General features: G+C 44.3%; 1 protein-coding gene across 4 annotated transcripts in view; it reads right to left on the reverse strand.

Moving 5' to 3' along the window:
• PAPLN (papilin, proteoglycan like sulfated glycoprotein) overlaps positions 1–16,136 on the reverse strand; it is a 78,514-nt gene that overhangs the window by 43,183 nt on the left and 19,195 nt on the right. For all 4 annotated transcript variants that reach the window (XM_045013475.1, XM_045013474.1, XM_045013472.1 and 1 more), the window contains exon 2: positions 9,952–10,014. In XM_045013475.1, the coding sequence (XP_044869410.1) occupies positions 9,952–10,008 (57 nt within the window). In that variant the 5' untranslated portion in view covers positions 10,009–10,014. The remainder of the gene's footprint in view (positions 1–9,951; positions 10,015–16,136) is intronic.

Genomic DNA, 16,136 nt, shown 5'->3' on the forward strand with positions numbered 1-16,136 from the left:
TGCACCCCAGAGAGAGAGAGGAGTCCTGGATTTAGAATGGTAGTTGAAAAAAAGGCTTGTAACTAGGGTTGTGTATCTGTGTCCACAGGGCTCTGTTTGCAAATCCTGCAGTTGAGAGGGGCTAAGTGTCTGCTTGGGCAGCAAGCCAATGTTGCTACCGCCTGGATGGAGCTGAGAGATATAAAAGGTTGCAACAGGAGTCAGTAGCTGTCTTTACAACCACTCCATTTCCTTTGCCCTTTAATGTTATAATTCTATCCAAAAAGCAATCGAGTTTATCTGGCAGGATTTATGAACCCAGGATGCCTACTGCTAATGGTTACATCACGCTCAAGGGCTCAGAGCCTGGACTGCATCCAAGCTGTATTGGGTACAGCTCAGGAAGGGAGGGGTGCAAAGGTGACGGTGTCTTTTGGAATATATCCAGAGCTTCCCTAAACATTCTTTGGTACTTTAAATCCAAACTCTTGTAATAGTCAAATCTTACACTATTTACAACCTTGCAGAAAAGAGCAGCAAAAGGCTATTAACCTCCTGTGTGCTGACTGCCACTGCAACACCTGTGCAATGAAGGCATGTGTGTTCTTGATAAAGCTGGCATTCCCCTGCACCCAGACATCATCTTCCAGTTGCACTCCGGGAATGGTCTCCTGCTGAAGAACAAGCTGTTGCAGGCTGGTATCACAGCATGATGACATCACTCATTGTGATCTTATGTTGTAACAGAATAGTTGCTGGGTTGGGTCGGATCAGGCTGATCCTAAAACGGTTGTTTCAGATCTCCAGTATGACTGTTGGCCCAGCCATAGCTTGGCCTGGCCCTTGTAAACTATCAAATTAGTCCTTCCCCAGAAAACAGTGTGTAAATCCCCCCTGTCTTCTGGAGATGGCTTTTTTATTTTCTATCTATATTTCCTTGCTTGTATATGAGTCCTTGGTGTAACACCCGCAGTTGTCTCTTCTCCTCTCTCCCTCCTGTACAGAATGTCTCCCTTTGCTGATACAACTGTCACAGGAATCATCCCACTATATTTCTGTAACTGCTACCGAATCACACTCATGAATGTCTTGCTGCAACATCTCCATGAGTTCTTCCTACCTAGTCCCTGTGATGCCCTAGCATTTGTAAGGATGCACTGGAAGAAGTCGTTCCTTCTCCTTGCACTTTGATGTCCTGTTTGCATTATACAAGCTATGTACAAACCTCTTGCACTACCAGTCTACAATCCAAACCCCTTGAGATGAATCCCTTGGTGCTGACCATCTCTCTCATCCTAGCTACAGCATGCCTGACTCAGTGAAACTGCTCTCTCTGCATTACAGGCACTTCCATGCACTTTTCCCCTTCTAGTAAATATCTTCCTGGCCAGAGCACTCATTGCTGGTGCATAGGGCCCAAAGCTGAACTCTTATTCATCAGTCTATCTCACTCATTCATGCATTTCCCCTCGGTCAGAAATAACCTGCTGGATGTCTGTCTCTCCTTCCCACCTCGCCATTTTAGGAATGGTCCCATTAGTGGAGTTTTGGGCCTCTCAATCTTTTAAATTGATCCTCCAGCCCCGTACTCCTGTCCTCTGTACTGGTATCAGTCTGTATATGCCTTCTCTCTCCTCCTTCATCCTCTGTCCCTATACACAGATGAATGAAACATGCTACAGATCTGTTGCTCTGCGGTGTTTCTCCTCTCTACCAGCTGGCTGATTCAGAAGCAGCATTAATTCATTCTGGAAACAAAGGATCTTTCAGTCAGCAGAAAGAAGAAGAAAACATCTAGATCAAATCCTGACTCAGGGAAGCTGAGAATCAGATGACTGGGAGGGGGTAGAAAGGCAGCAGCTGCTCTCAAGCCCTCCCTTAGCACATGGCCCGGTGTGATATATAGCAGAAATGCCTGAATATTTAAGTATTGTCATTCTTTCTTCTCTGTACACAAAGTGACATCCCCATGGACGCTTCACAGTGAGGTGAATGGGCCTGCAGAGCCCAGGAGCAACCATCGACTCAACACTACTTTGTTTAGCCACAGCACAAAAAGGGATATCTCAGCAAAAGAGCCCTTGCTGAGCAGTATAGTGACAGAAGAATTTCCATTCTGGGCTCACTACTCCCATGTATTCAAAACAATGCACTGGGCTTGTTTTGTGTGCATGTGTACAGACTTGCATAAATATATAGATATTTTATAGGTCTGTGTATTTATGATAGATACAAAATCTATTATAGGATCCTTATAATGAGCTGTTTCTAGATGCCATTATCCAGTTTTTGTCCTAACAGCCTTCCTTTGCTCTGCTCAGCCTCTGGTATGCTTTCATCTAGTGTCAGCCATGATGACTAAACCCCTGTCCCTGCTGGACCCTCGAGCAGAATCCTCAACGTTCATTATTAGTGTACCACCCAACTCCATTTTCCTGCCTTCAGCAACACACATCCACAGAGTTCTCTAATTTGCCATGGGTGTGCCTAGGAGAGCATGTTTTAACATGTCAGAGAAAGCAACACAGGGTACAGAACTGCCCTGCCTGACGCACAAAGGCATCAGAAACACAAGCTCTGGTTAGCTCTCCTTACTTGGCAGCCGTCCATTGGGGGGAATGGTTAAAGCAGTAGAATGATATATGCCCCTTGCCAACTCTCTCCTCTGCTTGGAGATTTTGTACTCCAGGTGCATGGAGGATTTTAAAGAGTAAGATTACTCTGGAGAGTGGGATTTTCATGTGACATGCTCAGCTCTCTGTGGTCAGAGTGGCAGAGTAAATAGGCTGCTGTGCTCCAGACCCAACATTAGGCATAAGCAGACTAAGCAAGTGCTTTAGGGGCAGCTCAAGGGGCCACCTATTAGCTTTTTATTATGTTTTAATATGGGGGGGGGACATTCCTGCATATGGCCCCTAATGGGCTAGCACCCCCATGGTGGTGCTCTGAACCAAGTGGAACTTTTTAAGTCTAGTGTAACATTTGTAACTCCTGGGTTAGGCTGTTGCTGACCTAATTTGTGGCATCTTCTGCTTATAAAGACAACTGTGTCCAGAGTAACCAGTTAGCGGTGTAAAAGGGATGCCTCCGGCTCCCGTGAGGATTGGTATACACCCTGCCTTTGAGAGTGATTCCAATATACACAGTGCTCCAAGGAGCCCATGAACCAAGCAGGATACAAACAGAACTTACAGTACAAGGTACTGTGGGGAGGAGGTATGAAACCCAACTGGGAGGGGTAGAGAATGTTGGCAGTACCTGCGTGGCATTGGAGAAGGCCCTTCGGGGATTTCTCAGCCGCTCAGGGAGACAGACAAGTAGATAAGTAAAGAGAGAAGGCTGGGTATTTCAGACAGACAAGGCAGGTGAGGTAATATCTTTTGTTGGACCAATTCCTGCTGGTGAGAGAGACAAGCCTTCGAGCCACACAGAACTCTTCTCTGAAAACTTTATAGAAAGCTTCTCTCTCTCACCAACAGAAATTGGTTCAATAAAATATTACCTCACCCACCTTCTCTCTCTAATATCCTGTGAGTGACATGGCTACAACCACACTACATATTGCAAACAGAGACAGCACTGGCAGGTATCAGGCATAAAATTCCTGTTAGAGACACAATGGTGTTATAATTATAGCACCACTTTATGGCTAAGAAGGAACTTACATTCTAAGGTCCTATTTTTCAGCATTTAGGGCCCAAGCCATTTCATTAGAAAGATTTTCATTGGCTTCAAAGAGCTTTGAATCAGACCCTTTAGAAGTTTCCCAAAGAACTGCACTGGGCACTGTATCTAATCAGCCCTGTTCTCCACTAAGTTGGCAACTTTATGTTGTGAACTGCTGTTCAAAACTCCTTGGAAATTCCTCAAAAAACAAAAAACAAAAAACAAACACATTACTTGAGCCACAATTAGCATTGCTGGGGCTTACTGAACCTAATAATCCAATTATTAGACTCTACATAGATCTGGTACAAACCTTGCTTATTTGGGCACACAAGCTTGTTTCCAAAAAAAAAAAAAAAAAAGGTGATGAAAAGTGCCTCCACATTGGAGGACTATCTACAAGAGTCTGCACAATGTTACCTGCTGGAAGGGAAGGTATGACTATCAACTTCAGTGATAAAAGATTAACGTGGACTTGGTTCCCTATGTCTTATTGTCAAGTCACGTAGAACATCTGTAGCATAAAACTACAATCATACCCAGAGAATGCATAGGTCATTTCTCATATCCAGTTTGATCTTACAGTACTTTGCATTTCTTAGATAACTTTCCATGCTTTTATTTGCTAAGTCTGTTTAATGGCATCAAGTTTATCTTTTTATTGATGCACCCTTGAGGTCTAATCAAGAGCAAACGTTTCCATTTGGCCATTGTTGAGATATGTGATTGTGGGGTTGGGGGAACAGTTATTTCAACACACACAAAAATGTTCTGATTCTTCCGGGTTGATCGCAGTTTATTTCATAATGGATTGACAGAGAGTCCACTCTTGCTGTGCATGGAGTCCTCAGCAAGGAATGTGACTGGCTGTGTTTGCAAAATAATTTGCTGAGAAACAAAGAAGTCATCAATGAGGAAAAAATGGTGTTAATGGTCTTGGACCAGGTCATCCTTCACATGGGGACTGGTCCTGCTTTGATCAGGGGGTTGGACTAAAATGGGAGGAGGGATAGCTCCATGGTTTGAGCATTGGCCTGCTAAACCCAGGATTGTGAGTTCAATCCTTGAGGGGCCTATTTAGGGATCTGGGGCAAAAATCTGTCAGGGGGTTGGACTAGATGACCTCCTGAGGTCCCTTCAAACCCTGATATTATAGGATTCAATGTGGAAAAATCCTAGCATCTGTGGTGCATTATGATCATCTAAGTAATAATAATCTGCATGTCATTTTCCTGAGTGACTGAAGGCCCAATCCTACAAGGTGCCAATCCCTCAACTCCCATTGACATGAAGGGGAGTTGATGGTGCTCAGCATCTCACTGTAGAAACATGACAAGTGCAGTTATCTGGGTATATGGAGATGGATTGCTTTTGGATATGCAGCTCATTTTAGGCTGTTGGTGTAACAAAACAAATGAGAAATAAATGGATGTCCTATATAAATAAGGCAAAAGAAAAACCCTCAATACAGAGTGCTGCAGGCAGCTGGTGCTGCAGGCAGGAGTCCATCTTCTGCCTTCTAGTGCTGCCTGTATATATTGCAGGCTACAGCTAAATCTCTGCTCACTCTGGCCATGAGTCTCAGACACTCTACTGAGGCTGGACTCAGGCAATCATTTCCAGTAATTCTTGCCTTGGAGACACATGTTCGTAAAGACCTTTAAAGGCAAAAAGTGCTAAGTATCATTATTATGAACAATACAAAAGTCATCAAGGAAATGCATTCAAACAAAACAGGAACAACTAAAACAAAACAAGGTGGTGGCAGCAGGAGATGAAACACTAAATGGTACAGAAGTAGTGAGCACCATATTAAAGAACATCACATTAACCTATTCATGTAGGTGTAAATGTAGCGATACCAGTGGAGGGCAGGAGTCTCCAGATTAATACACACTGGGCAGGATTTTCAACCAGGCCTCAAAATAGCCTCCTGTTGCTATTCAGAATGAGGGCAAATTAGACATCCTCTAACTACCTGAACAGCCAGATCATGTACCCTTTAAAATGATGAGCAGTTACTCACTGGAATAGGCTGAGTGACTTCAGTGGGACTGCTTTGATGACTGGGATTGCCACCAGCATGGGGAAGGGGTTTGTAATCTGGCCCAAAAGGGGCAAAACATGCAGGGTGCAGTTATTTGCAGGCACAAAATTACACTTGCACAAATGGAAGCCAGGACAAGGCCTGGCTGGAAATCAGGCCCATTATGTGCCAAACAATCAAAATCTGCATAGCCAAGAGGGAAGGATTACTCATGTGCAAGACCTTGAGAAAGTGGCTTTTATCTGAAGCTTTGTCTACAGCAGGAAAATTCACTCTAGTCTCCTGTGGCACAATTCCACATGCAATAGCAGTGGTGGAAGCTGTACTGTAGACAGAGCTTGGGAAGTTTTACTGTTGTGTTATCTCCCCCTGCTCTGAGTCTCAGTGATTAAAAAAGTGCCTCACTCGTAGCCTCCACCATCATTACCATGGATTCCAACTTTCCTAGAATAGAAGCAGCTTTAGGGCTTGTCTACACTAAGGCCTTTGTCTATGTTGTCCATCTGTCCTGTCTTGTCTGACACCTGGCGTGTAAGCTCTAGGAGGCAGGGACTGTCGTCTTTGTTACTTGTCTGTACAGCATCTAGCACAATGAGCCCGTATCCTGCACCTAGCCACTACTAATACAAACAACAAAGGAGATACTGGCAGCTGGGCTGATCTCCTCCCTGGGTCCCCTCTATGGAGCCTGGGGTCCCTCGTGTGTTGGGAAGAGGAGAAGGAGAGAGATCCTGCCGGTTCTGCTTGGTACCAGCATGTTCTGGCTGGCAAGGAGGGGAGGCAAAGCCTGGGACAGCAGGTGCTGCTGAGGATCGAGCATTGGGAGATAAACTCATTTCAGCCAGCTGGTGCTGCAGGCAGTCAGTGCATCTGAGTTCTTCCTCAGTGCTGCCTATTGCAGGCAGCAGCTAAATCTGCAGCTCACTCTGGCCATGAATCTCACACAGAGGCTGGACCCAGACAAAATTCTCAGTTATCACCTATGCCAGCACCTCCCCACTCAGTTATCTGCTGCTTTCCCTGATCTGACAGTTGATGTCATTAAAATAAAAAAAAAATTGCCTACTCCAGACTAAAACCGGGAACACGAAAAGGGAGACGAGAAGGAAAAGAGCAGCCACTAGGACTCACCCTTCAATCAAATTAGTTTAAAGAAGTCCTGTTCACAAGCAGACGCACACACGTATGCACACACCCCTGCCTGCAGCTCACACCCAGTTGATTTCTATATGTGCATTATCATTATTGGTCTGTATCGTTGCCAAGGCCATGCTCTCGAGCCACCTCCACTGAAGGCAGTCTGTTTTAAGGCAATGTCATCACATGGAAGCGGTCCCAATCAGTGTAGCCAGACAGCCTGCGTCGTCCTTTGGGGCATGTGGTTCATTATCAGAAGGCCTTCTTCCCAAATTCCCCTCCCACCCGATGATAGCAGGGAATTTCAGAAGCCAGCAGACTGTAACTTCTGTAGAAAGTTTTGTAGATTTGTGTGTGCACACACTCAATTTTGGAATACACTGGGCCCAATCCTACTCTCAGTCATGTCAGTGCTCAAACTCTCATTGACTTCAGTGAGAGCAGATTCGGCCCCATGATGTGATTCATCAACCTCCACTCGCTGTTCTCAGAGCTGAGACAGCTGGATTTTCCACAACATTCACAGCTACTTAAAAAAAGGGGGGGGGGCGCGAGTTTAATCCCTATGTCCGCATATACTCTTTTCAGCACCCCTGCACACATCCTCCTTATGCGCTTCTCCTCATACTGTTAATCCATTAAGCCATAAGGAGTTTGCTGTCTCATACTAGCCTATCCATGCACCCATTCAGCTGGGGAATCATAGCAATCAGCCAATGACACTGTGGGAACAGGGCAGGACTTGTAGATTCTTTTTTGGGCACTGGTGTGGGAGGCAGGGGCATTAATTTGATTCATTTTATCATCCATGAAAGAATTAAAGGCAAATACAGTGCAGGCAGGCACAGCGCAAGCCTCTCACATATAGCTCTCCCAGAGCCCCTCCAATTGAGCTGCATCATCCCTATTATTCAATCCTCTACACAGCTCTGACAATGGACCTCTTTACTGATTTGACACCCCAACAATGTTTTCAATCTTAGCACATTTCCCACTAGGCAGTGGTAGGAACTCTATAAGTAGCTCTGTAAGAGCTAGCTCAGTGGTTTGAGCATTGGCCTGCTAAAACTAGGGTTGAGAGTTCAATTCTTGAGGGGGCCACCCAGGATCTGGGGCAAAATTGGTCCTGCCTAGTGAAGGCAGGGGGATGGACTTGATGACATTTCAGGGTCCCTTCCAGCTCTATGAGATAGGAACTTAGAGATAGAATATGGAGATATACCTGCCAATGCCCCTGCTATTCCAGCTCTGGGTCCATCTCAGAGTTTTGTCAATATATCTCAGTCCTGCCTTGCAGTATCCCATCTCTTCCAATCCTGCATTTATTCTGAACAAAGACTGGCCAATAATATGGACATGTTGGATTTGAGACAAGGTAGGGACACATACATGTCACTTATGACATATGTGAAGCATGAAACTAGGTTTCAAGAGCTAAAATTTTATTACTATTAAATTATATAGCAGCAAAAGTATGCTTGTGTTTTGGGGATTTACTTTCTGCAAGCTAGTCCCTTCCAAAAGGCTACACATTGAGAGGTTTTAATTCATTTCCTGGTTTAGATTTCCAGCAAATGTGACGGTAACTCCTAAAGTTCTATCTTTCTGGCACCTAGTAGGGAAATGTTCTAAATTTGGGCTCTTTTAAAATAGCAAAAACCCAGTGTCAGCTGGAACAGCATGGACTTTTGACCTGGGGCTTCTATAGAAGAAGGAACATTAGCAGTATCCTATTAGCTGTTTTATGGCCCATTGGGAGAGATGTGCCTGACAATAGTGATTAGAGGTGTTTATCCAGATGTGTGTCCAAGGGCCCTGGTTTGTTACTCAACCCTTGACAGAACATTGTGTGTTTGTATAACACAAAATGTCATAGCCTCCAGCAATGACAGTTGCTTATGCTCTGATTCATCAGAAAAACTTCTGTATTTCTAGGCAAAAGGTTGAGAACAGTTTACAACAGAAGAGTTACTGTGTCTACAGTGAAGCCCACACATGACAGTTTTTTTTTCATGCTGCCATGTCACTAGACAGTCCTTTAAGCCCCTTTTGGAGTACCATTCACTCCAGAGGTCCATACTGCTCTGGCAAGGCTGAAGGGTGAATTACCTTTATTCAAATACAACCATCTCACCTGACTCCTATGCTACATGCAACTTGTTCGACGGTGAACACAAAACAACGGTTCCTGCCTCAGCAGCAGGGCTGCTCTGGGATTAGTTCCGACTACATCAGAAGGGGAGTAACAGAGCTCCACCATTTTAAAGACAATACCTTTCATAAGAGAAAAAACTGTCCCTCCTGCAAAATGTTTAAGTGCACCCTCCAATATAGATATACTGATCTCTGTGACTACAGGAATCACAAATGGAGGAGGGACATTTTTAATGCCAGGTGAGGCAGATTATGCATGAAATTCCCTTTAGGACTATGAGGAGTTATGTCTTTAATCTGTCATGGAAGGAACTAGGAATGACCCATCTGAATGCATTGGTGCTTCCATTCCTCTCTCGACTATTAAACTGCATCTCCTCACACCTCCCTAGCTGGGCAATTCCAGCATCCAATGTGGCTCTCACACCACAGAGGCACTTAAGGACAGACTGTTAAACTTCCCCTCCTCTACAGATGCACCACCATTTCCACTCATTACACATTCTGTCAAGAGAAGTTACTGATTTTAGGACACAGTGTCTAATATCAGAGACAAGCAGCTTAAAGCCATCCCCCAGAGATTCGCCTGCTTCACAGGACAACGTGGTGCGTTGCTCACATGGGATGAACTTTTTTGGCCAAGGCTGCTGGTTTTGAGCCAATTGTGTTAGCAGCTAACAGGGAGAGATTGTGTAACATACCCAACTAGCTCATAGACTTTCTAATGCAATTACTAGCATGTGTGTGTACCACTATCACCTCGGTGGAGAAGTGGAGGACAGATACAACATCAAGTGTACGTCAGTCAAGTATTAACTTCTTCAAGTGCATGTATGTAGTTTTCAAGCAGGACACCCATTACCCCAAGTTCTCTACAAACACTTTGGCTGCCAAAGTTGAAACCCTCTACCCCAAGTTTCATGCCATCCTTGGTAACAGCCACTTTTGAGAAAAGGTGCTTAACTTACTGAAGATGCAGGAAGTGGCATCATTGTTAGCGTGAGCAGGAGGAACAAGTTCTTCATCTTCCTCTGTGGAATAAAGAGAACATTGATCAAAACTGCTGGTTTCTTGCTCCTTCATGGCTAGAACTCTCCATAGAGCACAGGTCAGGGATGGAGGGAGGCAGGCTGGTCTGGTGGGAGATCTGATGGAAGGGACCATGGAGTGAAAGAGACTCAACAGGAAAAGGGGATGGACTGAAACCAACGGCAAGTAAAGGGTAGTTTGTCACTACGTATCCCAGACAAATCAAGGCAACTTGAAGACTAAAATTATCCTCCACAGAAAGCCAGCATGTAATTACTGAGCCCCAGCATTTCTTCTTGCCTTTGGCACTATGCCTTTGGCATAATGAGAACACCATCACAGGGCATGGAGGGGCGTGAAGGGGAGAGGTAAACACATGCTGTTTCTTGTCCTCCCACCCACCCATTTATGCATACAACATATATAGGGTTTTTTTTAAAAAAGGTATTTAAAATAATAATGTTCTGACTTCAGCCAATCAAAACCAGGAAATTCCCAGGTTAAAGATTCTTTCTGCATCTGACTCACCCTGTTTGAGTGGGAGGAGTTTCCGGAGCAGGGTCTTAGAATACAGGAGGTGATCTTGCATGTCTAAAATCTTCAAATTTGCCTGATTTTGGAGAGGTGCTTACCACCTGCAGCTGCCTTTGAAGTCAACGGGAATTGTCAGGTGCCTACATTTATTTAGATGCCTCATATGGAATCAGGTGTCTAGAGTTAGGCACTCAAGTTTAAAAAATTTGCCCCATATGAGCTGCACCAGGATACAAGAGTTTGAGTGAAGGGCTGAATATGGAAAGCTTAGCCCCAACCTGACCCTTTTTGAGATTTGAAAGGGTGGGCCTGGAAGCAGAAGTGCCAGAATACTAGGAGGGGCTCCTTGGTTTGAATCCAACCCGGCCAGAATGAGATCCCACCAATTTCATGAGAGATGGCACTGGTGAAATGTGCAGCCGAGCTGTGCAGTCCCAAGAATGCCGGGATAAGCATCCAGACTCTCAGGTTTAATGCTGAACTACCCAACACTGAAGATTTTGAGGTTCGCCCATTGCTAGCATTTAGGAGGCCTGGAAAGAGCTGATAGTCTGCACTGTAGCAGTACCTCCACAGTAGCTTTGACTACACCAGTGGGACACTGTGGCAATGGAAACTAGAAACTCAGTGAATCTCATTTCATTGCAAACTCTAAACTCAGACCAAGCTCAATAAGGTTTGCAAACCTTTCAGCGAGCTCAGGTCTATGTTCTAACACAGCCTGCAGAATCCTGGGCACCTTTACCCAGCTCTATGGGTGTCTGCCTAAACTGCTTGTGCAAAAATCATATCTGCATGTGCAAATGAGGCCATAGAAGCTCAGGATGGGTCACTGCACAGCATGCCCTTTTGGACATGAGGAAATGGCTGATACGATTTAGACAGCTGCTTTTCAAAATGGTTTCCCCATCTCTCTCTCTCTTTTTAAACTATATCCTTTCAAAAAATCATTGGACAGACAGCAGTGCCTGGTTCTGCTTTACATGGTAAAAGTCCAGACAAGAGACTAGAAAACATGACCTATGAGGGAATATTGAAAAAATATGGTTTGTTTAGTCTGGAAAAGAGAAGACTGAAAGGGGACATGATAACAGTTTTCAAGTACGTAAAAGGTTGTTACAAGGAGGAGGGAGAAAAATTGTTTTTCTAAACCTCTGAGGATAGGACAAGAAGCAATGGGCTTAAACTGCAGCAAGGGAGGTTTAGGTTGGACATTAAGAAAAACTTCCTAACTGTCAGGATAGTTAAGCACTGGAATAAATTGCCTAGGGAGGTTGTGGAATCGCCATCATTGGAAATTTGTAAGAGCAGGTTAGACAAACACCTGTCAGGGATGGTCTAGATAATACCTTAGTCCTGCCCTGAGGCAAGAGACTGGACTAGATGACCTCTCAAGGTCCCTTGCAGTCCTATGATTCTATGCCAGGACAGATTTTCTGGGAAGTCTAGAAGGGGGACAGAGGGAAAGAAAAAACAAAACAAAACAAAAAAACCCTACAACCACGAAACATACCAACCAACCAATCAGAAAGGGATTTTTTAAATAATGGAGCTTGATTCCTAAGCTGGTTTAGTCATAGCTGAAAGTTTACATAAACAGAGGATCTGGCCCATGATGTCTTAAAAGTTTCCCTGTTTATTTTCTTAAAATGTTCCTAACTTTTGTTTTACTCACCCTATCGCCAATATGGCTCAACTCCACCTTTTATTTTATTTTTTGGTTTGCTGGCCTTGCCAGGGAGAATCAGGGACCTTTTTTAGGGTTTATGGTGGGATTAGCACAGGAATTAGAGATATAACACGACGAGCACGAGATGGGGTGAACACGTCCTATACAGAGGTAGGCAACTAGGGGCTCACTAGAGAGCGATATAAAGAGGCTGGGAGAAGGCCTATGACGGTTAGCTCTCCCCTGGCTGGAAAGGGGGTTGGGAAGGTCTGAGGACCAAGCCAGGAAGCACTGAGAAACTGATCCTCTGCCTTAGACAGGAGGATTAATCTGGGTCCTAGAGACTTATTAACTTAATGGCTGTTTCTTTTCTCCCCTGCCTAAAGCCAACTGTCCTTTGGTTGACATTTCTCTCTTGTTTTTGACCAAGCCGAAGCAAGCCCTGGTCCTGGCTCCCTTTGAGCCAAAGTGGAGAAATACTCTGTATAGAAAATGAGCAAGCGAGTGTGTGTTAAAGTGGCAGGATGTTGTATTGTGTTTCCCTCCCCACTCTCCTGTTACCTGCAGCTAAGTCCTGGGACACACTCAGACAGAGCTATTTTTAATCTGAATACAAAGCAACATTTAAAATTTTAAAATGTCTGTACATATAAACTGGCTGGAGATGCTAGGAGAGAATGGAGGGATGGAGCATGACTAGGAGATCAGAGGATAAAAAGTGGGGTGACTTGGGTGCTTGAGAAAGGGGATCCAGCCAGTTCCCCACTGCCATGTAAACCTAACTCTTCATTTCCACACTTGTTAATGTTTGACCTTTTGTAAAGAGGTGCAGGATTCTAAGAAACTAATTTTATTTTTGTATTAGTCATCACTGAAACATGCTTTCAGCTGTAACTTTTTTCTTAAATGAAGTTATGTTTTTAGATTTGAGGTGAATTCTGACCTTAAAATAAGATACTGACTATAGCAGTAATAGTAAGAGCACACTCTTACTTCATGGTTGAGTGCAGGTGCTTTGTAAGTTTCCCCTGCACAGCTCTCAACATACTTTAATTTCAACCTGCAACATTGCCTGCTATTCCAATCGGGAACCTGTGCAGCTCTGCCAACACACCTCAATCCTGACCTGCAGCACCTCATGCTATTCCAGTCCTGTCCACCCCTACAGCTCTGCCAATGCACTTCTATTGTGATCTGAACCATGCCTGGCAATTTCAGCCCTGTGAGTAAAGCTATGTTTGTGATATTGTATTAAGGACTGAGGGTCAAAACACCCAGACAAGCTTCTGACCCAATTAGTACTGAGGTCTCCAGTCACTACCCTGTCACTCTGACACCTAAGTCCCCTGTAATTTGGGAGAGAGAGATGGGGCACTGTTCATAATGGACATATAATCATATCTAGATCACTGATGTGTCCAGCTTGGGTGGGCTCTATTATCACAAGGGACTCTTACAACAATGCCAAGCTTGGCAGAACTTTAGGAGAATCGATAAAGAGTAACTCATGGCAGACACTGTTGGACCTGTGAGTCAGGAACCGGGGTGGACAGGCAGACAAGAAGCTTGTTTCAATTCCACCACGTAGAGATTGTGAAAAGAGAAACTGAAAAATCATCAACTACAACAGCAAGGTCAGATTCTGGCACCTCCTGACCAAGAGGATTCTATAGTGAGCCTTCACCCTCCCACACCCAGCTAAGGGGTGGGATGGCAATGCGAGATGAGGCTATGTCTTTACAGAAATTGCACATCTGTCTCTTTCCCACCCCATGAAATTCATAGCACAGTAACATTAGTGATGTAGATTGAATACATTTGTAGGTATGTCTTGTGCATCAGAGAAGAAGTGGTGGTTGTCTCAGCCTGTAATGTTCCATTACAAGGAAAAATACAATATTTCATGAGGATAGTAATAGGCAGACGCTAAGCTATCTGTTCAGATTTAGCCCTCTGCAGAAAGCCTTTCATAGTTAAGGTTGCAACCAGGGTTCCATTACAAACCTTTATTTTTTTAAAGATTTAATTATAACTTGTAGTTTAGTAATCTCACTGACTACACATGTTGATTAAGTCTCTATTACATTGCCCCATGTAAAAAATCTAGACAGCTAATATTGCCACAAGCCACAATAGAACAAACAGACAGAACATACATGATGAGAATTAAAATTAAGAAATCCTAAGCATTAAAAAGAAGAATGAAAAAGACTAGCTAAAGACTTACATTTATATTCTAATACTGGTATGGGTCATTAATTTGGGGTTTGGATAGATTAGGAAAATGAGTGGTGTTTTAAAAGTTTTAGCTTATGCGTATTAACTAACATGATTTTAAACACTAGCACTGAATGTGGACAAAGACAGTGATGTTTAAAAACTTGTTAGCTGGCTCTGGTTAACACACTTAACTTTGGGAAACTTCTTGAGAAGCTAACTGGAGTCTAGATGCTGGGTAACTACCTCCAATTAAACTATTCCTCCCTCCCCAACAACAAAACAATTTTCTCAACCATACAAGTATTGTAATAGTACTTCAAGTGTAAACTTTAAAATAATCTTTACAGTTTTCTTTCTCTCTTTGCACCTGTGGGGCCCAAGTCTCCTCTCCCTTAGTGGTGTAAATCAGAAGTATGTCTGATGAAGTAAATGGAGTTACACCAGTTTTACATTGCTGTGTAAGTGGGAGGAGATGAAAGCTAGTAGAACTGAAAAATCCTTTTGACTCCACTAAAAAAAGTTAAGAGGCAGTACCTGTGCTAGGAGAAACAGCTTCCATCTCCAGGGCTGCCAGCCCAGCACCTTTCAGCAGTTGCTAAAAATTAGCTTTAAAAAAAATAGCTTTATGAGTGTGTGATCACTCCTGGCACCGCAGTGTGATATGAAAGGAAGCGCATATGGGACTGTGTGATCAGAGAAAAATTATAACTGTGTCATCTAAAAATAAACCTGATGTTTGTTCTGCAAAGACCCATCACTGTGCTTCCCCAGTAGCAGCCAGAGCACAGCAGTCACTGCTCTAAGAACTAAGTAGCAAAATAAACAATCTGTGGGTGGTACAGTTTTTCCAGACATCATCATACGTTTGCATGTTGAGTGTGTTTGTGCATTTGCGTGAGTGAGCAGGAACCACATGGTGTGTACATATGCACAAGCACATGTGTAGTTAAGCGCATCCAGTTCCATTCATATATACCCCTCTTCAGAAACCAGAGATGCCTTTTAGTCACTGCCAGAAACAGGATACTGGATTTAGATGGACTATTGGTCTAATCCAATAATGGAGTCAAATAAGAGACAAACTGTGGGTGGATATACACATAACGAACTCCTGCAGAACAAAGATTACAATGGGAGACGGCTCTATGACCCTCACAGAACAGCGTGTAAATCCCTCAGGATTAAGGGACTCCTTTAAGGATTTAGGAATGGATGTACTGGATCAGACCAGTCGTCCATCTAGCATCAGAATCCTACTATTAACTGTAACCAGTATTGGATGCTTCAAAGGAATCTACGTCTACACTGCAATAAAAGACCCACAGCTGCCAACTGACTCAGGCCCACAGGGCTTGGGTCAGGAGCGCCGGAACCTGCATAGAAGTGGGCTGACCACCAGAGCCAGAACTATGTCCCATCCCTGCTCCTCCTCTTCCCCCAAAGGTCCTGCCACCACCTGCTCCTCCCCTTTTCCCTGAGGCCCCGCTCCCTAGCCAGACCAGATAGCTGGAGCCAGGCCATGGTAAGAGCTGCCCAGGGAGCCAGTGCCACTGTAGGGAGCCCCAGATCTTCCACCTGCTCTGGGCAGGGGCTGGAGAGCAGCCCCCAGCTCATGTCCCTGCCCCCTAGTGCACACAGCCCAAGGCAGATGGAGGGTCCGGGGCTCCCCACAGCAGCCTGGGTTCCCTGGGCAGCTCTTAC

The sequence above is a fragment of the Mauremys mutica genome, chromosome 4 (genome assembly GCF_020497125.1).
Source record: "Mauremys mutica isolate MM-2020 ecotype Southern chromosome 4, ASM2049712v1, whole genome shotgun sequence".
NCBI classification, from domain to species: domain Eukaryota; kingdom Metazoa; phylum Chordata; order Testudines; family Geoemydidae; genus Mauremys; species Mauremys mutica.